Raw genomic sequence first — 26,114 nt, forward strand, 5'->3', positions numbered from 1 at the left:
TTCATTAATCAAAATCAGACTGCAGAAATATCTTTTACCAGACTCCTAAGGGACTTCAGCTTTCCACATCTCTGTAGAACAGCACCAGGGCAAACATGCTTAGCAACTGCTTAGTAAATTGAATGTTTACAGCTCTCTATAACCCTTTAGTAAAACATCAAATTTAACTAATTTCCAAAAATGGATATCTTAAAGGCAATTTTTTAAAACTGTATGAAGACAGAGTATGATGGTAGCTTTAAATAATAACATTATGTTATAAATTCACTCATAATAGTGAATTATGTGGCTCTTTATTAATAAACTTATCTGTTTTGTATCTGTACCTTAGCAGAGATCCTGTATTTCTCTGTGCACATTCTTCTGTGCAAGTTAATAACATCATCTTGTCTTAATGGTAAAGGCCTCTATTAAATGAGGCTCTGCAAGGAACTGCTCTTGTCATCTTCTTTGTGGGTTCAAGGATTGAGACCTGTAGTCTTTTCCTTCTCCCTTTGAAGCTGATGAGAATTCTGCTCTTAGAATAGAATTAGACCATTCGATGTAGGCTGAACCTGTATTCACTGCCAGTGTAGAGCTCACTGAGGAGAATGGAAAGACTTGAACTGATTTCTGCAGTACTGGCATACGGGAAATGTTATTGGTGCTCACTGCCTTTCTGCTGGCCAGGCGTGAGGGAGCAGCAAGAGTGAGCTGCTCGGAAAGCAGAGGGGAGCTGGGAGCCAAGGGCAGCAGCGAGGCAGGCACAGGGCAGTGCCCTCACAAATGGGATGCTGTCCCACTGCCCCTGAGCAGGGGAAACAGAGCAGCCCTGGTGACTAACCAGGGTCAGCCGGTGATCACCAGCCAAGCCCACAGAGATGAGGCGGACCCAGGTCAAGGTGGGAAGCTGGTTTGGCAAGGCAAAGCCAAGATCAGCAGGGTGCAAGGCCAGACACAGCATGCCTACAACACAGCTCAGGCAAGGACCCAAGGCCTGAGCTCAAATGCAGCTCCCAAATCGCTATGCAGAGGATGTGGGGGTGGAGGCCCTTAGCTGCTTTCGCAGCTACACAGGTTGTGCAGCTGCACCACGTCAGAGCAGACCTTGAACACAGGCAGCAAAACCCTGAGAAGGAAGGGATGGACAAGGAGAACCACAAAGATAGCTACAGGCTGGCAAAGGCAATTAGAGCTTACTGGTGTACTCAGGACCCTGGCAAGAGAACCATGTCAAAGAGCAGCAAGAACAGGGCTGCTCCATGAGGGGAGGCAAGCTGAGAGCTGAAGATTACTCCAGTGCAGGCAGTGCCCTCACCAACAGGACAGCAGGCAGAGCTGGGTGCTGGTAATGGCACCCCTCAGCAGTCCCCAAACAAGATAAGGTGACTAACTGGGTCCAGGGTCCATCCAGGGAGTCCAGTCAGGAGCAAAAGGAGCCAGGACCAGGGATAAGGCTGCAACAGAGGTACAAGGTCCATCCAGGAGACAAGATCAAAGACAGTGCTGAATACAGGTTCACCTACAACATAGCTCAGGCTTGAGCCCGGGCTTAAATGGAGTCCCCAGACCCATGGACAGGGATCCCAGGTGAGGCTGGTCAGGCATTGGGGCTGTTGGTGCCTTCACAGCTCTGGCAGACGGCTGTCCAAGTCTTCAAAAAATGTTGTGTCCAGATGCCACTTACCATTTTGATCTGTTTTCCTGCCCTTTATTTTTCAGTTAAATTAATCCCTGAGAGACATTGTTTTCTTCTTCCCTCAAATTAAAATTTGATCACTCCACAGGAAGCATTTGCCATCCCTTCACTGGCCTCTCTTCTGTCATTTTACTGTCACTAGTGACAGTATACCTGGACACATGGTGTACCTTTCCTTTTGTGGAATTGTCCATTTGTTGCCAGTGTTGTTTGACATGGGTTTGACACCTAAGTGATCTCTTGGAATAAGATCATTTATAAAATGAGGGCTGTACTTTTAGCTGTCTTGTTTATAGGAGGTTCCCTGAATCTTTCTTTCTCTTATTCTTCTTGAAATTGAATTACTTTTTGTTTTGTTGTGAAATGTGCTTCAGTGCTCTTAAAGATCAGTAATATGGTAAATCAGTCAGCACTTTGCTCTCACACTCCCATCTGTTCTATACAAAAAGCACGTTCACAGCTGAGCTGTACCCACACGCTGCCTTGCTAGCCATCTCCCTGTGACAGATGACTAGCATGTGGCCAAGCAGCTCTCTGCGCCTCGAGCATTTCATGGACAGATCAGAATAGTATGTTGTTATGTCAAAAATAAATCAAAAGGTGGATTTTAGAAAATAAATTCCAGGTTTCTCCCAATTTTGGAGATATGCAACATAATTATATTTCCACTCGTCTACTTTTTGCCTAAGATCTGGAAAGCAAACCAAATATTGAATACTTGAGCAAGTGAGGAATGGCTGAGGCCTGTTTGGTAGAGTGAGATAATAGGGTTTGAACCGTCACTTACATTAAATATAAAAAGTCCATTTCCACACAGAAAGCTGCTCTATTTTAGGAGGAGAAACCAACAACTGATGTGACTATTCACTTTACTTGAGCTGTTTCTTTTATTCTTGAAATGAAAAAAAAAGAAAAAGAAACAGGCTTCAAACAGCACAGAAGTAAAGCTACACATCAGGATTTCTCATTCACACAGTAAATGTAGCTTTTAATCTGGGAAGTTCTTTTTGATGAATCTTCAATTCAATTGCATTGAATTTTCCAGTGACCCTTAGATTAGGCTCAGATAAAACCTCTGCAGCCACAGGCAAGTTCTTTGATTCTCTGTGATTTGTCAGCCTTTTATAAAGAGTAGATTATTTCAGGTCACGAATATGGGGTCCTTACTTTCTCACACTAGATCCTTTAAAACTCTAATGAAAAAGAATCTTTTATAATGGAAACCAAAGCTATATTGGATCAATGATGGCGTATAGCTTGATGTGTCCTTGGATGATAGCAGTCAATATCTGGTTAGGTACAACAAAAGGATTCTATATAAATTCTGCATCTCGCCTCTGGCTGGAACTTTCAAAACCAAATGTTATAAAGCAGTAACTAAATTTAAATTAAATTACAGGTTCAGGTCAAACTTGTTTGACCTTTTAATTATATGAGAAAATCACTTGGAAGTTATTGCTGTAATCCACCCACAATCATTTGTGGCAGATTTTAACATAAATTTCAAATTTGCTTGCATCTGTTTCTTCTGTGTTCCTTCTTTCTTCATAGACACTTGCATAGATACATGCCTAAGAAATTTTAATATACAGCTGGCCTGCCATCACACTTGTTCTTAACTCTTAATTCTCTATAAAATATCATGTAGGATAAGCTAGTTTAAATGTTTCGTAAGATTTAAAATATATCCAGTACTACAAATGCATATTTTTGTTATTTATTGTAGTTGCTGTTGGTTTGGGGGGGGGGGGGTTCTGACACAACACAGCTGACTGACCAGTTTAGAATTGTAATTCTTCATAAAAGTTGTGAGCAATTGGCTATGGCAATGCAGTAATGCAGTATTTTCTTGTTGAGAACTCCTTGGTGGATGATTTAGATGATTGGCCAGGACATCTAGACATTTCACTTGACCTTTTTAGACGCCTTATTGTGATGATTTGATAGCTATAAGTCCCTCTCAATCCTTCAGCTTTGTAACTCCAAGGAAAGTTGTATGCATTGTACAGTAAGTATCAGAGAAACTGTTGCCACCTCTCATTCTTTTTGATATATTAAGTTTCTAAATGGTCCAGAAGATGAGACCTATTTCGACAAATAGACAAGCTAGCCTTTTAAGGAAAATAAACAGTTTTGACATAACAAAAGTTATTATGACCACACAGTCTACACTAGCTAACTCAGTTTAACAAGTCACTATGGATTTGCTGAATCATCCCCAATTTTAAATAGAACACATTTAGTTAAACAATGCTAACCTTAACCTTCATGAAGGCTTAAAGAATTCTTAAAGTGGACCTTGTAGGGACCATGATCCACAGGATATGGTTTTGTTGTGTCTTCAAATCTTGGCCTAACCACACGAAATAACCTTCCTGAGGGTTCATCTCATCTAATGTTAGCCACTGAGTACAAGCATAAGCCATTCTTTTGGGCTCCTTTTGTAGCCAATGGCAAGAGATAGGCAAGAGAAAGTCATTCAAGTCATCCTAAAATAAGTGTCCAAAGTGGGAAAAGTTATTATCTGTAGATGCCTATCTCTGTTGAACACAGAAAAAGATCTGTATTCTGATGACCGTCTTAGAGTAGACACCTTACTTTTAATGTAACTTTGAAGCTACATTAAATTAACTCCATTCTTGGTGTCCTAGCTAATGTGTTCTGATCCCATTCCTTTGCAGAAACCCAGCAGGCCAAGATTCAGAGCTCCTCTTCCACTTCTCCTCTTGTGAGAAAAGGAGGATTTGAGGTGTTTCCTATTATTGCAAAACTCCTGTTGAGATTAGGTTCTGAATAACATAATTATATGTTTCATTGTGCATTTTCCACTTGCTCAAAACTGCTGATGTTCCACTAAAATTGCAGAGCTCCTGCGATTTTAGGCAAGCAAGGATTTCCTCAGAGACAACTTGACATAAAGTTTATTTTATTTATGCTGCACTATATGCTATGCTTGTATAAAAAAAATTCTTATCAAGGAGCAGCTTTGGAATTGTGTCATTAGTGATGGAAACAGGAAGAAGAAAAAAGAGGAAAGTATCATAGCACAAAGATAAGCAAAATAGGTTGGTGGTAGACAGAAATGTGCTAATCGGCTAAGAATATGAAGAAAGTGGCTTCATGAAGAACAGTTAGCCACCTCAGTTATCAAATAAACCAGAAAGAGAAGAACCTTCTTCAGAGTTTATTGGATTTTAACTCTTTTTCTTATATTTAGAAAGGGAGAGAATTCCAAAGGGACCAAATAAAACACAGTTCAAATATGTCAGGGAATCATCTCATATATTGGATTTTACACTGTAGATTACAAACTAAGAAATGCTGATACATCTCCACATTTTATTCTGTATTTCTCCCTGAATGTTTCCAAGTTGTTCTTCCTCTATCATTTCTCAGCAGTCAATTCTCAGCACTAGTTAGATTTGGAATCAGGTCTTGAAATATATTAAAGAACTCTCTTGTTTTCTTCAGTATGACCAAAGCATGATCAAAATTGAACTTTAGACCCCAAGCAATTTGCTAAATGCTGCTCACTGTCTTCTGCCAGTTCAGCTGCAGCACTCAGAATAAGAAAACATTATTCTTAGGAAAAGGTATTGAATCTACAGCATGTGACTGGAAGAAGCATGAAATTGGTGTGCCCAGTGTACTCTGAAATAATTCAAGTTCTTTCTTCTCAGGAAATCTTGTGACTCACAGAAGCATGTACAGCCTTGCTGCTGCTCAGGATGGTGCTAGATAGGTGCAAGTTTGCACATATCTTGAACTGGAGCCTTCCAAAGCCTAGAGCATAAGTCGCTACAGCTTGGAAAAGAGACAGCCTCTGATATAAAGACTCCCATCTTCTTTGTGCCTCAGACCCAGGTGGAAAGATATTCTACATATTATATGCAATGACCAGTAGACTACATGAATTTTCTAAAGCAATTACAATTATAGATACCAGTCACTGGCCACAGGTGGAATAAATTGTTTCCCTGACATGTGTCACTGCATAGAGAACTGATGGTATCTGCAACATGTTGTGCATAAAGAAAGCTCCAGTACACCATCGTTAAAGCCTTGGTAAATGCCCAGCTACTCAGGCAGTCTGAACTACCAAGGAACTCAATGAGAAGACCTTCATGGAAAAGCCATTGAAATATTGAGAAAGTTTTCCCCCTTACTGTTCAGGTAGGATTCATTGCACCTTATTATAGCTGCCTAAGACTTAAACATCACCTGTTAAAGCTGGCTGTCTAGACTAAGTTTGTAGCCAGCAGATACAAGCAGAAAGCCCCAGAGGGAAATTTGTCCCATCCTAATACAGGTGTTTAAAAGAGCTGGAACAAATTGCATCTGGAGATGCCTGTCTCTCCACTTGGGCTATGTTGGAGGCCAAGACAACTACATTAGACAAGATATCTAACTTATACAATCCATGTAGGACTCATGGTTTGAATATTTAGGGCAGAGATAACTTCATCCTATTAGCTGGAAGCTTTTCTGTTAAATCAGTCCAACTTTTTATGATAGTGCTTTTTTTCTGAGATATGGCAGGTGTCTACAGCACATTCCTGCCATTATGTCGTGGTTCCAGAACTTACAAATTCTAAATACCCAGTGCAGTGGAGACAGGAGTTAATTACATTCCTATCGACAGATAATGCATAAGTAATTTTGCACAGTACAATGATCTACCAAGGCCATGGATTATTATTCTTACTGAAAATAATTACTTTTTGAACTATGATCCAGCTCAAGATTTTTTAATAGAGTGGTAATTAACTTGCACTGCTACTGTAACATTTTTTGGGGGAAAAATTGTCTGTGTATTTTCAGATGTTATTTAGTGGAGGGGAGATTTATATAGCTCAATCTTTCTTAAGTATACAACTCTTTGACATGCAGTGCTGTGTGTTTCAGAAAGTGTGAGCTGCACATTTTAAAATCTTACTTCGGTCAGGAAGTTCTAGTTTAAATTCTTAGCCAGGGGAAAAGTGATGAACTCATCCAGTCCAGAAAAAAAATAACAGCACAGATTAATAATATTTATTTTCAGGAAATTTAATCTAGTAGCATAGATAGATTGTGTTCGTTTCAGTCTGTTTTATCGTGCTTTGGATTGTACTCAAGTTTTCCTTAGACCCAGATACTTCTGACTTTTCCAGAACTTCTTGTATGTCCATTGCACCCCAGTTTTGCTGTCATCATCTTATTACAGTTATCATCACAGAATGTCTAAAAATAAGCAATACAATCTGCAGAAAGTCAATCAAATAGTGACTGAGATTTCCCTAAGCAGTACCACTGGAATTTACCTCCAAGAGAGCAAATGTCAGTTTCTGCCTGTAACACCAAAGGGCATTTTTACACCATATTAGACCTTATGCACTACATTAGGTTAAAGAAACATGATGTTAAAATGGTTTAGCTAAACCAGAACAATTGTGTGTAAACAATTTGATTTATATTTGAGTATGACTCATAGTGCTTTAGTTTGTCTTTGCTTCTCTAAGCTGGGTATAAAATGATGCAAAAGTATCCACTCTTTGAGTTGTCATGATTTGATTATGAAGGCATACAATTAAGTAAACTAGTACAATCTGTGGACTTTGTACCAGCTCAAAGAGTTATCCTGGAGATAAAATCTAAATGCAGATCTGATGGAAATCAAAATGTGATATACTTGATAAAGTTTTAAGACAAGGCTGCATTACTTAATGTTTTATCTTACTGTGTGTTACCCTTGCTTTCACAGTGCTGTGGCAATGCGACAGCTAGGGCACACAAAGCTCCTGTGATCTCCTGTCTTTTTAACCACCTGCTCTGCGTGAGTCAACCTGGTGGTTGCAACCACAGCCTCCTGCAATCTCCTCTACTCATCTTTGCTGTCACTGTGCATGGGTGGCTGTGAAGGATGGGAAAAACTGAGGTTAAGAAGGCTAATATAGTTGTACCTTCTGCATCAAAGCTGAAGTACCTGGAGTTGTTCTGTCTCCACAGGGAAAATGAAACCCCAGTACGTAACTCTGGAAGCACTAGATAGAACTTTAGAAAGGAACAGCCTGCTTGGTCTGACAGTTGTGTGTTTGCTTTCAGTAGGGTTAAGAGGAGTCAGTGGGTTGACTGAACTTAAATGCTTGCAATCTGGTGACCTTTTCCCCTCTTGGAGCTAGCAGCAGCATCAGCTGCATTGCCAGGCCAAATGGCACACTGTGATATTGAGCTTTGCAATGGCCAGTGCTTGATGCTACTCCATATTGTAATGGTTTAACGGTTTAAGTGGCCTCCAGTCACTCAAAATAAAATTAATGCTGATGACAACTTTTGTATTATTAGGTGATATTTTAGGGCAGAAGAATGCAAGTCCTTAGCTAACACGTTAAGAATGCTGGCATCCTGTATACAGAGGGATTTGGTTTTGTTACACTTGCATCTATTTACTTCGCTAAGCACTTGATAGTCCTGGAGAGACTTACTGTGTTGCCCAGGGCCCTACAGAAAATTGATGGCAAAGCCAGAAACTGAATTCAGAATTTGTGGGTTACAGTTCATAATATTCTCACTCAAAGACCAACTTTCATTGCTTACATGCAATGGGAAACCTATTTTTAAAGCATTTTCTGAGCCATAACTTTATAATTCATCATGAAACCAAGTGTACCAGTGGCTTAACCTCAAAATGTTAACAAATGTTGAGGAAATGAACCCACAAAAGCAAGAAAATCACACTCCATTACCATGAAGAAGCTGAGACGTCCAGAGCATTCAGTTCCTAAAAGAGGTAGAGAGTGCATTTCTATGGAGATTCCTCTGATTCTCTGGAGGATCCTTCAAAATGTAAAATCCCTTCTCCCCTCCCAATGTATATCATTAATCATCTGTTCAGGCATCTGCATTATGTACAGGAAAAAAGCTTAGGTTTAGAGAGTGGTACACCTGTCTCATAAAACAAGCAGTCTTCTGGAAGACTCATATTCCACATGTAAATGGGGGCCCCCCAAAAAAATCCAGTGGCTCTGCTGAGCTCGCTGTCAACTGTAACTGTGTGCTCAGGCTCTCCTGAACATCATGCCCTCCCTCTTATTAGGAGCACATTAACTCAAGGCCAGAGTCATGCCAATAGAGCTGTACAGTTTCCAGGCTAGAGGTGGCATACATAGTAGCGTGGAGGGCTGGTGGAGTGCACTGGGATCTGTATGTGCATGTTAGCTCCGGGCTGTGCAACAAGAGAGGGTTTCTGCTCTTTGGCTGCCCGAGAGGAGAGCAAACACGGGGAGAAGAGAGGTTGCGAGATGGCTGTAGGGTCTCTCATGTGGAGACAGCTATCAGACATCCTGAAACTCCTGGACGAGAGGAACCAGACCAGTAACAGTCCATGGATGGCCATGGAAAAAGAGCAGTTGTGGGTGTAAGGACAGCAGAATGAGATTAACCTAGGTGCAGTAGTGTATTGGACAAATACCTAGGAGGAGAGATGAGTTTGACCTGCCACACTCAGCTTTGGTACTGTTTTTCGCAAAGTCAGGGTGTTCCAGCACTGTCACTGGCAGGACAGTCTTATTACCCTGAAATAGATCCTGGAGACAGGTGAAAATTGTTTGGTTCCTTGCTTGAATCATTTAAAACAGGCTGGGTATATAGTAACATAGACTTCTGATAGTCTGAATAGCATCTAAGCCAAGTTTTACATGCCTTTGTTTATATTAGTAACAAATTTATATAACTAGCAAAAGTAGCGCCCAACTGAGAAAATAGAAAATGGGCAGCTAAATATTCAGCTTTCAGTATATCTTGCTTTTCCCCACAGCCCAGGACTTGCAGATTGAGATATTTTATAGAGTGAATTACAAAAGTTAGATTCTCTCTTGGAGAATGTCATCCCTGTGAACAACATAAAAATGTGGTAATGTGTTGTCATGGCAAGTTTTAAGTAACCTAAATACTGCATTTTTTAAGAATCGTCAAGTTTCTGTGATTCTATAATAATTTTGCAGTTAAGACCTCCTTAAATAATGATGCAAAGAAGCTCTCCTTTGACATTTCAGTATCATAACAGTTTGCACATGGTTCCAGTCCAAGTGATTATAAATAAAATGTCACTTTTCTATTAGACTAGTCTGTTCTTTAGCTGTACTGAATTCCACCTAATTTTAGAGCACATGGTCAGATACTGGCAATTTGTTTGTAAGCTTTTTGAAAATGTGCTCTGTCATGCTGCATGTCTGTAAGGCCCCTCTCACACGTGACATTATAAAATACATATTATTCTTCTTATTATTAAGAATGTCTGATATTGCTAGGATAGTATTTGAGGGATAGTGGGTTTGTGTAAGAACAATAAGATACTACTCATGATTAGTATTAATAGTACAGCATAACTCTACTCTGTGATTTGTCAGTAAATGCATTTTTATAAAGCAGCTGGACATGCTACAGTTTCAAAATCATAGCCAGTACCGAAATAGTCATTATCTAAATATGTGCATTGGAGAATACAAGGGAAATGGTGAAGTTAACAAATGAACTATTAAGGAAGGGCATGTTTGCACAGAGACTCTGAAAATGTTGTCATAATTTCTGTTTCTCTAATGTTTAAATCTATGTAATACATATTCATAAGTACTAAGAGTACATTAGTCTCTATCGTAGATGTGGTTATACCCGAACATATACATTTTTCCCGTCTGGCACTGTTTCATCTGTAAGAGTGATTTTCATGAACTTGTACCCTGAGCAGTTTTGCCACAAAGCTAAGTCTATGCCAGGAACACTGCCAACTTAATATATCAGAATTTCCGTATTCATAGAGCTGCACAGATGCTGTCACCCTCATGTGATAGTCTCATATTCATCTGACCAGACAGCTAAAAAATCATGATTTTTGAATGCTCATTCATAATGTGTCTAATTGCTACCACATGACCTAACAGCAAATACTCATTTTATAATAAATCATTCCTATATGAGAAGCAACTTCTAGTTTAATTTTCTGTCTTTTTGTGACAAATTCAGTGGTTTAACATAAAAAAAAATCATTCATCTGCTTCAGAAAGGGAGAAAAGCACAAAGCTGAGTTTTTTACATGTAGAAACAGTATTATCATCTTTAGGCTGACTGCTACTATTCAGGTCATCTGTATCCTGGCTTTTGCTAGTATAGCTGTGTCAGTCAGGAGTGTTAATAACATCTGCATCTGTGTTAATAACATCTGCATCTCATCCCTCTAAGATGCATGTCTAGCTACATAATGAATTTAAATTGAGGCTTTTTCTCATCTGACTAAAAGGTGAGAGTAAAAAGGGATGACATGGCTCTTGAAAAAAAAAAAGCAAAGTTTTATGTACCAAGTCCATGTTGCACAATGTGATTCTTCATTTTTTGTGTCATTTGCCCTTGGTTCCATGTCCCTTTCAATAACGGAAAGCTTCTAACTGAGAAGAAATAACAGAATTTCAAATATTTTCCCTTCATTTTCCAGTAGAACTTCTTCATACTTCTGCTCTCAAGGGTAGAGATTTTAATTTCTGGATAACAAACACTTTTCCATTTTACATCATGAAAGGTGTATATGTATGTATCAAAATTTTTCTTCAGTAGATATAAAACTATCACAATGGAAACCTTGCATAAACCTTAAGTTTAGATAGTAGATAACATTGTATCTCATTATTTTGTGAACCTCAATGGTTAATATGCTGTAGTGAGATAAACAATATTGAGAAAGTATCCACAATGTGTTTACAAGGCTCAACATAACTGTCCTATTCTGAACTATTTTAAAATATTTTTACAAACCTTTGCTCCTGCTAAAGTCAGTATCACAGTTCCCATGGGCCAGGACAAGACTCTTTATTCATGATAATTCCTTGAGTTTTTTTAATGTTTTTCTTGTGCCCAGAGAAGCTAACCCAACTGTAATTAGAGACGTAACATAGTAATACAAAATCAAAGAAGATAGTCTCAGTGTGTTTGCCATACAGACAATGAGAATATATTTATGATGTTTTCACTTTTTTTAGACAACATTCCAGCAGGAGAACTGTTATTTCACGTTTGTATTGTGTCCCTTTATATTTGGGGAAAAAAAACAAACAGTTACCTGCTGTTTCTGTACTGTCATCCAGCACCTAATGAGAAGCAGATTAATCCTGAATATGTTAATAGACTTCTTTTGCTTAAAAAGTTTATACATGAAAGAATTTGAGGAGGAGTTAGATAGAGTTATAGTTAGATAGTTTTACACATAAATCTAGTTACAGAGTATATCTATAGATATAGTGTATATATAGTTATAGAGTAGATAGTTAGAGCATATTGTATATAATACTGCTTTTCTGAGCACAAGAAAAGGAAAGCTTGGGGAAAGCTCTACTGAGGAACAATCGGGAAAGGATTGGTCATAAGACAAATATCCTTCTCCCTTTGGGCTTAGCCTTGCCTCGAACAACAGATGTGCTCTGATAAGCTTAACAAGATCCTGCACCTGAAAAAGTTTTTGAGTTCTTTTTTTTCACCTATTTCATTTAGTGGCTTTTTAAAAGACCTGTCAGCTGATTTGCAGCAGAGAATATTTTCAAAGTTGACAACACTGTTTATTGTCTCTGTGCAAAGAGAGTGAAATCAATTTCTCATGAGTATTTGAACCCTGGGGTCAATGAACTGAATTTCGATTATGGAAATTACAAGTTACTTACACTTGCTGTCATGTAAAAAAAGCATTTCTTGTATTTCATTAGTTTTTGCATTTGGCATTCTGATCACTACACTGATGTCCATGCCAGTCTACCCTAGACTGGTAGCAATCTAGGCAGGCTGTTGTCACCTGTGTTGTTTGGAAGTGACAGTATTCTCATTTGCAAAGCTGAATGCTGAACACTGAGAAAATATCAAATCAAAAGGGATTAATTTGATGGCCTTTACAGAGCAGTTAAGACCTTTGCTGAAATCCAGCATTTTTTAATATGCAGAATATGTTGTTCTGCCTTCAACAATAACATAGTAACAATATGAATTACTCATTTAGTGTAAATTGGCCTGAAAATATATACAAGTGATAAAGTAGTTTATGATGCACCCATGTGTCATTGATGGGAAGAGTCGAAGAATATGAAGTTGTCGGAAAAAACAATTATGAGACAGACTAGGAATCCTCTACTCCTTCTGGGGAGCTGCTACTTCTCAGCAGGATGACTCACATAAATAACTGCTCATCAGTGGGAATTAATAGCCCAATCCAGAGCATTTACAATAAAGCAGGTCTTTCCTGATGGTCTTTCAATTGCTTAATTTACATTTGCTTGGTGCTTTAAAATATATGTGCTAGTACTAAATACGTTACAGTGCATGAACAGAAATTAAATTTGGAGCTTGTGTACATTCATCTGTTTTCAGTTGAAAGTCAATAGCTTTTTAATAAACCATTAATGGTTGTGTCAAGTAAAGGACTCTGCTGCCTGAAAGTTACAGGCACTTTTCTAGGGTCACCTTTCTTTCCTCTCTCCTCTTCCATGAATCTTGCATCCTGTGCTACATGGAGCCACAAATACCAGGAAGTGTTTTAATTACCCTTTGGCTGAGAATACATTTGAAAATGGGTCTTCCATGTCCTAGGCAATAATTTTTTTCTTTCACTGCAATATGAAAGATGGGTTGGAAATTTTCCCCGTCTGTGCTGTGTTAAAAAAAATCAAGCAGGACTGACACTGCTTTTTGTAAAAAAAAAAAGGCTGCTGCTATCTGTGTGAGTGAACTGAGCTCTGAGAAAGTTAACTAAATCCCTTCATAGGAGTTAGGCAGGGAGAGGTCTGATTCTTTGATCCTGTTCATGCCTAAGCTCAAGCTAGTTATCTGCAGTCAGCACTGTTGAAATTGAAGTTCCTGTGGAACATGTACTCATGAGAGGTATCATCAGGATTAGGCAGTACTGGTGGGAGTTCACACCTGCAATTTTGTATTAGATTCATTGATGCCTCCCAAGTCCTATTTTAATCTCCCAAATTGTTGTTGTTGCTGCCTTTGTACTCTCTTTCTGTCATCTTAGCTCTTTTTCCCACAAGTTGTCCATTGACTTCATGAGAAGGAGCAGAGCAGCACAGTATATTAGCTGTCCTGCCTCAAGATTTTAGCAAGTATGGACAAAAGCGGCGGAAATTTACATGAACCCCTTCATTTCCCCCATAGATTTACTTTCCTCATTATAAGTTAAAATAGCACTTGACTAAAATGATAAATTTCATTTTCCTTTTCTCCCTATTGTTGAATGGTCCCATGCAATCTCTTTGTGGGGACAAGCCATGCAGGCTTTCCTTGGTCCGTTGATAAAAAGTGCTGCCACACATGAATGGATGCCTGAGCTGTTACACTGAGGTTAACCATTCCTGTTTCCTTTTATTGCCCTTCATACAAGGCTTTTAGCACTATGTAAGGACCTATTCTATTATTTTCCAATTTTCCTTTTTAATATTAGTGAGGAATGCTTTGCTCACCATCTGGTGAATAGTAAAAGACCACGTACAGTTGTTGTTACTATTATTATTTATGATTTGTTTAAAGCGGTACCCATAACTTAATAGCTGTTTTCTAAGAACAAATAAAAGGGGCAGTCCCTGACCTCACAGACCATGACACTTGAAGAGAACCAAACAAATCATTCAAGGAAATGGCGCAACAAAACAGATGACTGTAGAAATCAACAATTTTCACTATAGGCAGCTTGGCAGACAAGCATTTTGTGAGGAAATTTAGAAGTGGAATTAAAAGAAAAGCTCCTGCAAATGAGACCACAGACAGGTGTTGTATGGAGTAGGACATGGAGGAAAACTGAAGGCTTGCCAGAGACACAGACAGCAGTGGGAATATTAAAATCACTGCTGCTCTGCTAGTGCTTATTAAATCCAGGGCTTCTGAATCACTCTGCTGCCTGCCTTCCTTGTTTGCAGGTAGTGATGGGCAGAACAACACTTCTCCTTTAATGCAATAGGGGATGCTGAACAATCATTGTTTATTACCATGTTTGCGCTTGCTGTGATACTCCAGGATGTCCAAAATAGAAATCACATCCATGCATGAGCAGTTCTACAGATGTTGACTGATTTATTGAGAGACTTTTTGACAAAGGTTGTTAACAGACTTCCGCTCACTTATTTGGAAGCACTGCTGACAAGCTGCTGTGTGGCGGAGACAGACTTGTTTTCTCCTGACAGGAGCATAACTTAAGCAACCTCTCAGTTTCAAGTTTAGTAAAAGGATGGTCTTCTGTCATACTTGGGTATGATATGTGTTCCATTTGGACCAAGATTAAAACATTGCAGGGTCATTTAACATCCATCTGTTACACTTTTGGTGATCTGATTTGGTTGCACAGAGTGGTTCAGAACCCCTCTCCAAGCTAACGAATCAGAATGTGTTTATTAGCTAGACCTCAGAAGGGTTTCTGATGTCTCTCAACTTGAAGCTTGCAAAAAAACCCCAAGACACCATATCCAAAATATATTCAATTAATACCTGTTTTCTGTAGGGCAGCTACAAATAGTTTTATGAGAAAATCAAAGCCAAATTCATTATGAAGATAATTAGGAACTTTCAAATGTCCAGATTAGTTTCGAAAGGAAGGATATTAGTTTTGTTTATTGAGCTAGAAATAGTTAAACATTTAGAAATGTCTATTCATTGAGATTATATAAGCATTCAGCTGTATGGGAAAGAGACGTCTAATATCTTTTTCCACCTTGGGCTCTGGAAAATGAGGAAACTACAGTACAGGAAAAGCAAACAGTCATTCACCAGCTGAGAAATGGAATGAATAAGACAAAAGTTACTATACTAATAAGTATGTTATTCTTGTAGCTTCCACAGATGACAGTGCTGCCGAGAAGAAAGGTGGAACGCTTCACGCCGGCTTGATTGTTGGAATCCTAATACTGGTCCTCATTGTGGCTGCAGCAATCCTTTTGACTGTCTACATGTACCATCATCCAACATCAGCAGCTAGCCTCTTCTTTATAGAGGTAAGACAAAAGTAACGTGTTGTGTCACTAGTCCTGTCACTCAGCTAGTATCATTGAGGTCTCCAGATGAGGACTTTCTTAACTAAATCTAGAAAGTATTCTTGGAATTATAATGTAAGGTTTGAAGAAATGTGGTTGCCTAACCTAGCAGGTGCTACCATTTTATATGAGCGTGTTTGTCACTCTGCTTCTTCTTTAGCAGCTATGAATTCAACAATTTATTTTTCTTGTTTTTACACAGGAAATACACAAAAGATATATCACAGGTACCACTCCGCCTTTCTTTCCTATCCTTCATTTTTCTTGCTTATCATAACATTTTTCCATTAGCTTTCATGTGCATTAGCATTTTATTTTGGGGGCTATATATTCTTCTCTTATTTTCCTGTGTAAAAATAAAATAATGTTTGCATTCATTAATTCTCAAGAAGAGCTGACTTAAAGTAAGTTTGAAGCTGGAAGCTTCTGTTAGCTGTTCCATACATTCATTTGTTGAAATCTTTTAACACATGGCCTCAGAGTGTAGGAAGGATTCTTCTCACCTAATTTTAACATCCCCATGTAATATGATCTCACTGTGCTCTTTTTATTAGTGATAGAAACAGACACTTTTAGACCATGATTCATCTGACCTATTTGAAACATGTCTTTTGCTATTTTTCTCCCTCAACTGCAGATAACTACCTTAGGTGCAGACATCTATATTGTAAATGCTGACATTTATTCAGTTCAACACCACTGTATGAGAAAGGCAGATTTTCTATAGGTGTTTGGTGCTACAAAAAATTGCATGTATCTACACTCATCTGTGTTTTTTCAGCTCAGGAGCTCCTCCATCTAGACTAGCTCCTCCATATAGACTAGCTAAACACTCTGATTGCTCCTAACCCCCGTATGCAGTACTCCCTTTTAAGAATGTGGACACTTTCTAATGGGTTGTACTAAAGATATAGAACCACTGGAAGAGTCACTAGGGCCGTACCTAGTGATTGCTTAGGTAAAAGTCTGGAACAGGAAGATAAATCACTGAAAAGACATTCATTCTTAGTGACAGCAGTGTGAATTGAAGTGAGGTATGAACATGAACAGAATGATTCATCTTTAAAATCATATTATAACAAATATACTGCTTATATGCATAATAATCTGATCACAGATCCAAGGCTTTAAGTCTCCCTCTTGCTTGTGATCTCTGTATATACCACCCACTATGCACACCCACCTCACTCAGATTTTCTCGCATACTCATCCCCAGTCCCAGTCATGATGCCCTTCATGTTTGCTATCTAGTCCCTTTTCTCAGTGAGCTTGTGAGATAAAGATAAATACACACAACCTTTGACTGCACTGTTTAGTTTTGCACTGACCAGTGCAACCCATAGTGACACCTCTAATTTCCTGAGTGCACTACTTCATCTAAATAAGCAACATGGAAAAGCCAGGAAAAATGACATTTATTCAGAAAGTAACCATTGTCTTAGGAAAGAGGAACATAATTCTGTGATATTTTTTGCCCTCAAATCTGAAGAAATTGTTTCTTGTAGCACTTTTGTTCATAGCTGTTGAGCACAATGCGTATGTGCAGCCCCACCTGAAACAAAAATAGCTATTTTGACCTAAGAGCTTGAAGAGTCTTGTGTGCCAATGCTATTTAATTAGCCTGTGACAGTGTATCATTTGAAAAGAATGCCATCCAAATATTTCAACACTTTTTCAAAAACAGTTCTCCTTTTTATTATTGTGTAGAAGATTCAAATTGAAATGTTAGGTTTTCCTGTTTCTTTCACTCCCCAAACTATTGAACATGTGTTTCATTGTTTAAGTTGGACTGTTCTTTCGTGACCTAAAGACAGAACTAATTATGAAGTTTTAAGCAAGGGAGTTCCAATCAAAATTCCAATCAGTGCAGACCCATTCTAAAAACTAATTGTATATGTTGGGTAATGTTGGGTAAAGATTAACTTGCAGCATGATAGAAGAGATGTTGCATGCCTTGGTCTTTTTTTTTTTTTTCAGTTATTCCTGTGGCATTTTCTATACTTCAGATAGTTTTTTTTTTTTCCAATAATCTTCTCTCTTGAATCAAGTTACACACCTGCTCTTGAGGAATTCTCTCTCTTGAGAATGAGAAACAGAGCATCAAAGTACAGTTTGTACTTCGTTGCACTGATTTTTGAAAAGTAGCATACATGTTAAAGAGTAGTACCCTTCATGTCTTTTTCAACAAAGCTGAAGCTTATACTGAAAATCTTAAATGCAGCAAAATTAATGAACTATGGTAATAGCTAGCTCTAACACAATTAGAAAATAATTAATTTATTCACTAAGCTATGTAGTGCTAAATATATTTGCATTCAGGCTTTGAGGTTGGGCAAGAAGCCAAGCCTGATGCCCCAACTGTAGGGGACTGCATGCCTGTGAATGCAAGAGCACATAAAAATTAGATTAAATAGAATAGTTTGCTCTTTAATGGTTAAATATGAGCAAAAGTGATATATATGTCTGGAGCTGAATGTGGACTGGGATAAATTCATTCCCAGCTGAGTCAGATGGACTTGTTCAAAGTTAGTCTGAGTTGCAGGTCAAATAGCAACCTTAGTAGTATTTTAGCTTATACTTATTCCCTTCTTTTTCTTCATCATCTTTTTTTTCTTTTATTTTTTAACCTTTACTGGCATACATTTGTGTGTGAACTTTAGCAGTGACAGCAATTAATGTACAAGAAATATTTGGCAAATTAAAGTGCAAGGCGTAAGGCAGACTCTCTTTTGCATGTTTACACCCAGTTATCTGTGGACAAAAGGGTTTCATGTGACATTAGAAGTTTTCACATGCATGTTCTTAAATCATCTTCTGTGTGCCTTTGTCTTACCTTTTTTACTTATATTTTGGTCCAAGATCCTTTTAATGTTTGAATTAGCTGCTTACACCTGCTGTCATCCCATTGCTCTGCCTTTGGAAAACCAAAGCAACATGATCTGGCCACATCTGAGAAGTCTGAGGAGGAAGTCTTGGCCAGTGTGAAGGCAGGGAGTGAGCAGTTGCAACTCCCTAGCTGAAGAAAGAGATACAGTTGCCAAACATGCTTATATAAGGCCCACCAGCAGCAGAATAAAATCCTTCTGTGACAGTTCTCCCATGGGTAGAGTATTTTAGGGAGCCTAACCAAACATTGCAAGTTAAGACTGTCTTAACCTCAGGCAAAGAGCCAAACCAGCTTGACAAGTAGAGAAACTGGTATCCTTTCTCTTGTGTTCAGTTTATAGGTACCAAAAAAAAAATCTTTCCATGTTGTAAACACATATAGCCTCTGAAGCTGCAGGGATATGAGCAATTTCGGAGGCTGTGTATGTCTTAAGAGTGAGGATCATACACTGACAGAGAAGTATGGGTGTTTCTGCTCACCAGTAATCATTCTTTTGACTGAAGATCCCATTTTAAAGATTGCTGCCCTTACCTTCATTTCCCACCCTCCCTGGAAGTTCCCCAGATCTTTATTTGTTCTGATTCAGCTGCCTAGAAACATGGATGTACACTCAGACACACACACACATGCACATATTTATGTCTTTTTTAGTTGTTTGTTTTACTTCATTTTGGGTGTTTAGGTTGGATAACTTCACGGATCTGGTTCTGTGAATGGCCACACAGAGAGTTCAACTGGTGCTATGGAGCATGGGGTGACCTCAGGGAGAGAAGAGGGGGGGGAGGAAGGAGCAGCTGTAGATCTTCAGCAAATAAAATAATAGTGCATAATCAGAGGCTGGGGGATGCACCTTGACTCTTCCTGAAATAGCTTGAACTATGTCTCTATTAGTAAATTAAATATCCCCAGGACTGTTCTTTAGCATAGAAAGCAACCAGCATGGAAGGGTTTACACATCATTTAACTCTGTCAGTCTCAAAGAAAGGTGACTGCCCCAGACTAACTATTAGTATGGACTTAGGATGGTTCCCAAGTCCTGAGCCATACCTGGGATTGTCTGAGAAAGCACTAGTCGTTAAGTATTTTTCTAACAATTGAGTTACACAGATGATTGTGCTGCATTGTCTGGAAACATTCACTGGCACTGTTTAATTTTGCTCAGATCTAGCATTAGATGTTCCTCAGGTTTGACCTTCTGCTCCTCCTTTGTCTGCTTGGAGGAAGGAAATAGAAGGAAAAAATAGTCAAAAAAGTTGGAGATAGTTCTTGTGTTTCAGAGCTCAGGCAGGTAACAGGCATTTCTGGCTCACCATTGTGTATCTGTGCTCATAGCAGCACTTCACAAATAAGAGCCATCATTTAACAGCCATCCCTGCATTTCATACAGCATTTCCAGATTTCTGCATTAATATCATAGATACAGTGTATTTCTTCAAACAAATGCAAGGTACATAGGAGAGAGAGTGAAAAAGAAAGAAGGAATTAAAAAAAAGTCAGATCCTCAGCTGGCTTAGACAGGTGATGAAGCCCACAGAGCTGTGCTGATTTCTTTTGGGGTATGGTACAATTTTTTATTATACAGATACATTTTAAAGGGGAGTTTGCTTTTAGTTTGAAAATGGTTTGACACAGTCACCAGTTTAATTTTGTCCAGGAGTTAGGGATGAATTGTGTTCTGTGAAGATGATGAGTAAAAAGAAGAGAACAAGTACATTTTTTTCTTCTTTCAAAGTTCTGCAGTGTCCTGGCATTTTGGATATTGTCATTGATCTCACTGTCATTGCCTTGCACTGATAGTAAAGTTATTTTTTCTAAAGCTTATCCAGCTCGGCAGGAACCAGCAGCTCAGCAAGGGAAACCTATTTTGCAAGGGGAATCATCCACAGAGGAAAAGCCTTAAAATAAATAATTAACACTGACAATAAAAGTCAAAGGTGGGGGAGGAAGGAGGTGTTCTGTTTCTCATCTGTCAGCAGCCAGCTACTTATATGATCCTTAGACTACAGAAACATTGTTGTAATAAGAAGTGTTTTAAATCGCAAAGAGATGCTTTGAACACGCACCTCCATCAAATTAAAGAGAAAAATAAATGAAGCTGGTAAATGATCCTATTGAATTTTACAGTCTGAGGCAATCTGTATTTCTGAAGAGTTTCTGCTAAATATCCAATTCACGCGGTGTCGGGCAAATGATATTTTCTTTTTGCTAGAAATATATATCAGAGATACAGTCTCAGATATTTGAAGCCCTGTCCATTTCTGATTGGAATTTGCCAAATAAATTGGGTGTCTGTAGAAGAGATTAAGGACACGCACAAATTATAAGTGCCTAAACAATATTTCAGGTAACTCTTAGCACATACGCATGTGTTATGGGCAAGGTAGGTAGTAATAGGGAAAGCTTTCTTCATCGTGAGACAGTAGACGGCCTGGCTACCCAGACAGATTAATAGTGGCCTAGTGTAATCAGAGTAATGGATCTTGCTGGTATCACGTTAACATATGCTCATTTAGCAATAGGCCTTATGACAGTTTTCCCCCCTTTTCTTAATTCATTTGTGTAAGTCTGTGCAATTTGTCTGGGGCTCTGACACTTTGAGTTTGGGGGGGCTCTATATTTACATATTTCTCGTTATGAGAGTTAAATATGAGTTGTTGACAAAGTGTGGTTAAAGAATGCAAATTTAAATAGATTTAAATATCTTTATATTCTTAAATTAAATAAAGAACTGGACGTATAAATATGTCCAGTGAACATGTGAGTGTGTAAGATATAACCTGCAGTAGAAACAGTGAAATACTCCTCTGAAAAATTAAAAGAATTCAAATACAGGAAAATACTAAATAGAGAAGACAAAATCAAATTAGAACATTCAGCCTAAAAGATACTGAATATCTTCAGCTTTTTTGCAGTTTAGTGAGAAATCAAGTTTGCTAGGGAGCTCTGGAGAGTCTTTCAGGATTTCAAAAGATTGGAGTTCTCATTTAAATCAAGTAACAATTTATGTAAACTAAGTGTGAAAGGAGAGTCCGCCTGTGTGTGTCTTGCTGAAATCCGCTGTTCAAATTTACAACTAAATGGGAATGAAGTGTTGAGCCATACACAAACACTTGATTTGACAGTGGTTGAAATACATAGAAAAGAAGGTTTTGATAATTGGTTAAATCTTCAGTATAAGGAGAGGAGGAAGATGAGAGAAGAGCAGAATTTTAATGGTGGTTTTCCTTCACTGCTCTTCTGATGTTGCAGATCTGTAAAGAATTGTGCTCATCCAATTTTTCTTTACTGAATGATTTGTAGAGAATAGGATGCAAGAAAATCAGAACATTTAATATATGTTACCAAGTTCCTCCTATCCATCACTGATCTAAACTTGTTTTCACGCAGATGCATGAAAGGAAATGAAAAAAAAATAGAATTACTGCAGCTAACAGAATTATTGCCATTGCCTTTAATGAATTATCACCTCAGGTGAAAAATATTATTCAACAGACAGAGATTTTGAAGAGATAGAGTATATCCTTATAATGTATTGCATCAGAATGTCTCTCAGTTCCTCAGAAAGAAGCAGGATATCAATCTTCAAATTCCAACATTTCAATACTACTTTATATATGTGTTGTTTGTCAGTCCTCCCATAATTGATTTCTGTGGTGCTTATCCCATACTTTATATTTTTCTGTGACATACACAACCTAGACTTCCTTTCTTGTTTAGGTGTACTCAGTTCATTTCATTCTTTTCATGTATTTTAAAAACCCATCTAAAAAATCTTGGATTAATTTTGTGCCATTTTCTTCGCTGGAAGTCTAAACTGATTGTTTTCTTTGTTTTCAAGATGATATTGATTAGAGACACTGATTGCTTTCCAGTCTGTAAGTCAGTGTAGAAATATATACATTTTACTGAATTTTTCCTCTTTATTGAATTGTAGCTTACTGTTTGGTTCAAAACTGTGTACCATGTTGTTTTAGAGTTATGTCATTGGTAATCTTGTGGCTGATAGTAGATGGGACTCTTGCTGACAATAGAAAATAAAAGAAGAAGGGATGCATCACTTCATTTTGAAAGGTCCCTGGACAGTGAATAGAGACTCTTAACATCAAAACTATTGACTCCCTTTCCTTCCCCTGAAACATAATCAAGTTTACTAGAAATTTCTTTCTAAAGTTCCACAAATACAGTTACATGCATACAGAAGGCATTAACCTCTCTGAGAATCTCCTGTATTCTTCAGGACTTGAGCCATGTTTGTTCTTTTGCTTAATAAAGCTACTGTTCGGCAAGAAATCTGACAATTTAAAGCTAATTGAAAAATGAGTTTAAAAAAATTCATAGACTGCAGCACTGGAAACCATCTTCAGATCAACACAATTTAGCTTTGCTTAGACAGCATTCAGTTAAGTGCAGTCAGATATCTATTGGGCTTTTTGTTTGGTCATCTCTTGATGAAAACATACCATTTTGATGGATAAAAGAGGTCCTATACTACTCAAGAGTCCTTTATATTAAAAGATGACAAAAGAAGAGTTCAGTCAACTGCAAGGAAAGCTGGAGACAGTTCAGTGCAACAACAACCAGAAGAGTGCTGAGGGAGCTGGCGGACATTATTGCTAAGCCACTCTCCATCATCTTTGAAAGGTCATGGAGGACAGGAGAGGTGCCTGAGGACTGGAAGAAAGCCAATGTCACCCGAGTCTTCAAAAAGGGCAAGAAGGAGGACCCAGGGAACTACAGGCCAGTCAGCCTCACCTCCATCCCTGGAAAGGTGATGGAGCAGCTCATCCTGGAGGCCATCTCCAAGCATGTGGAGGAAAAGAAGGTGATCAGGAGTAGTCAGCATGGCTTCACCAAGGGGAAATCATGCCTAACCAACCTGATAGCCTTCTCTGATGGAATGACTGGCTGGGTAGATGAGGGGAGAGCAGTGGATGTTGTCTACCTAGACTTCAGCAAGGCTTTTGACACTGTCTCCCATAGCATCCTCATAGACAAGCTCAGGAAGTGTGGTTTAGATGAGTGGACAGTGAGGTGGATTGAGAACTGGCTGAATGGCAGAGCTCAGAGGGTTGTGATCAGCAGCGCAGAGTCTAGTTGGAGGCCTGTAGCTAGCGGTGTCCCCCAGGGGTCAGTAGTGGGTCCAGTCTTGTTCAACTTCTTCATCAATGACCTGGATGAAGGGACAGAGTGCACACTCAGCAAGTTTGCTGACGATACCAAACTGGGAGGAGTGGCCGATACACCAGAGGGCTGTGCTGCCATTCAGAGAGACCTGGACAGGCTGGAGAGGTGGGCGGAGAGGAACCTCATGAAGTTCAACAAAGGCAAGTGCAGGGTCCTGCAGCTGGGGAGGAATAACCCCATGCACCAGTACAGGTTGGGGGTTGACCTGCTGGAAAGCAGCTCTGCAGAGAAGGACCTGGGAGTGCTGGTGGACACCAAGTTAAGCATGAGGCAGCAATGTGCCCTTGTGGCCAAGAAGGCCAATGGTATCCTGGGGTGCATCAGGAAGAGTGTTGCCAGCAGGTCGAGGGAGGTGATTGTCCCCCTCTGCTCAGCCCTGGTGAGGCCACATCTGGAGTACTGTGTCCAGTTCTGGGCTCCCCAGTACAAGAGGGATGTGGCACTACTGGAGCAAGTCCAGCGAAGGGCTACAAAGATGATTAGGGGACTGGAGCATCTCTCTTATGAGGAAAGGCTGAGAGAGCTGGGCCTGTTTAGCTTGGAGAAGAGAAGGCTGAGAGGAGGTCTTATCAATGTGTACAAGTATCTGAAGGGAGGGTGTTGAGAGGATGGAGCCAGACTCTTTTCAGTGGTGCTGAGCGACAGGACGCGAGGCAACGGGCACAAACTGAAACACAGACGCTTCCATCTGAACATGAGGAAAAACTTCTTCACTGTGAGGGTGACAGAGCACTGGAAGAGGTTGCCCAGAGAGGTTGTGGAGTCTCCTTCTCTGGAGATATTCAAAACCCGCCTGGACACAATCCTGTGCAACGTGCTCTAGGTGACCCTGCTTGAGCAGGGGGGTTGGACTAGATGATCTCCAGAGGTCCCTTCCAACCTCAGCGATTCTGTGATTCTGTGATATTCCACTCTCCTGTCTCTAGTACTTGGAGGTGAAATCCTCCCTCTTTTGTTCTCAGAGTAAGACAAATAGTGTCCATTCTGCCCCTGCTCCAAGATTTACATAAAATGCTTATTCCAGCCTTAGTATTCTTTTAGGAAGTCAAATATTTTGCCTAGTCACCAATGGTGGAGTAGACAGCACAATGTAAGAAACTTGAAAGGTAAATCTCAATTTCCATGGATTATCTGTCTCTACTAATTTCTTTCACTTTATCTTATTGATCTTCAACAGGAACTAACTTTTTTTAAATGTATACTGTAAGTAGTTCTTCTGCATCCTGAAGTGTACATTGTCTTGGTCATGTAAGGTTATAGGTGCTTTTCTCCAACTCATTTGCTTAAAATAATGAACCAATGGCAGCTTCAGTAATATGAGAAGAAGCCCACTCCTGCTTTCCTGCTTTGTAATACTCTGAAAGGAAGCAGGAGTTACAACTCGCCACCCACAGCTCAGAGGATTTCCTTTAAGGTTTCTAATTCCAGATAAAGAAACATATTTTTTCCTGTTAGAGTAGATGGCAAAACTAAGGGATTCGTTTAAATACCCAGCTTGCTTTCTCCTTGCTTTTTTTTTTTGGGGGGGGGGGGAGGTATTATTGTTGTTGGGGGGGGGCGGTGGTTGGTTTGTTTGTTTGTTTGTATCCCCTTATTCCTCTGCTTCGCAGAGGACAAAAGGGGAAGACTGAATTAGGCTTTCCCTGAGCCGCTTCAGTAGCTCAAGGAACTTTGAACCTCCAAAAGCAATTAGGTTAGTTTTGGTTTTATCTATTAAAACTGTAATGTATCTACAGCTTTTAGGGTAAATAGCCAAGTCAATGAATTGATAGCTTCTCTGTGCTCTCTTTTAAGACTGGCAACTCCTTACAATACCTGCATACAAAAAATTGAAAACAAACAGACTGTCATTAGGACTGGAAAATCTCACATCAGGCGCCTCACAAAAGCTGCAATTCTAATATTTGGAGATGACCTTCAAGTCTGTTGGTTTATTTCTGGATCAACAGCTGATGCTTATATTGTATCCCATTGTACCAATGGAACTGGTACATATCTATTCCACATTTCATCACTGTGAAAAGACAATTAAAAAGAATAGCCAAAAATGATAGAATTGTTTTGGGGCAGCAGTCTAGCAAGAAAGTAGAAACTAACCTTAGGTATATTTAAAAGGAAATTAGAGAGCATCTTAATAGATTGAAACTCAGCTAATCCTTACATGCTGCTATCTGAGACTGTTTCTAATTATTTTTAGCTACTAGTTTTCCATTGGTTTTTCATCAGAGACCTCTCAAGTCAAATTCTTTTCTCATTTATACTAGTGTAAATCTAGAATAACTCCTTTGCATTTAATTGAATTATTCTTGATTTACTTTAGTAAATCAGGGAACAG

General features: G+C 39.0%; 1 protein-coding gene across 1 annotated transcript in view; it reads left to right on the top strand.

Annotated features, from left to right (window-relative positions):
• PLXDC2 (plexin domain containing 2) overlaps positions 1 to 26,114 on the top strand; it is a 279,476-nt gene that overhangs the window by 249,454 nt on the left and 3,908 nt on the right. The window contains exon 13 of the mRNA XM_067291774.1: positions 15,509 to 15,669. Within this exon, the coding sequence (XP_067147875.1) occupies positions 15,509 to 15,669 (161 nt within the window). The remainder of the gene's footprint in view (positions 1 to 15,508; positions 15,670 to 26,114) is intronic.

This window comes from Apteryx mantelli, chromosome 2 (assembly GCF_036417845.1).
Source record: "Apteryx mantelli isolate bAptMan1 chromosome 2, bAptMan1.hap1, whole genome shotgun sequence".
Taxonomy (NCBI): domain Eukaryota; kingdom Metazoa; phylum Chordata; class Aves; order Apterygiformes; family Apterygidae; genus Apteryx; species Apteryx mantelli.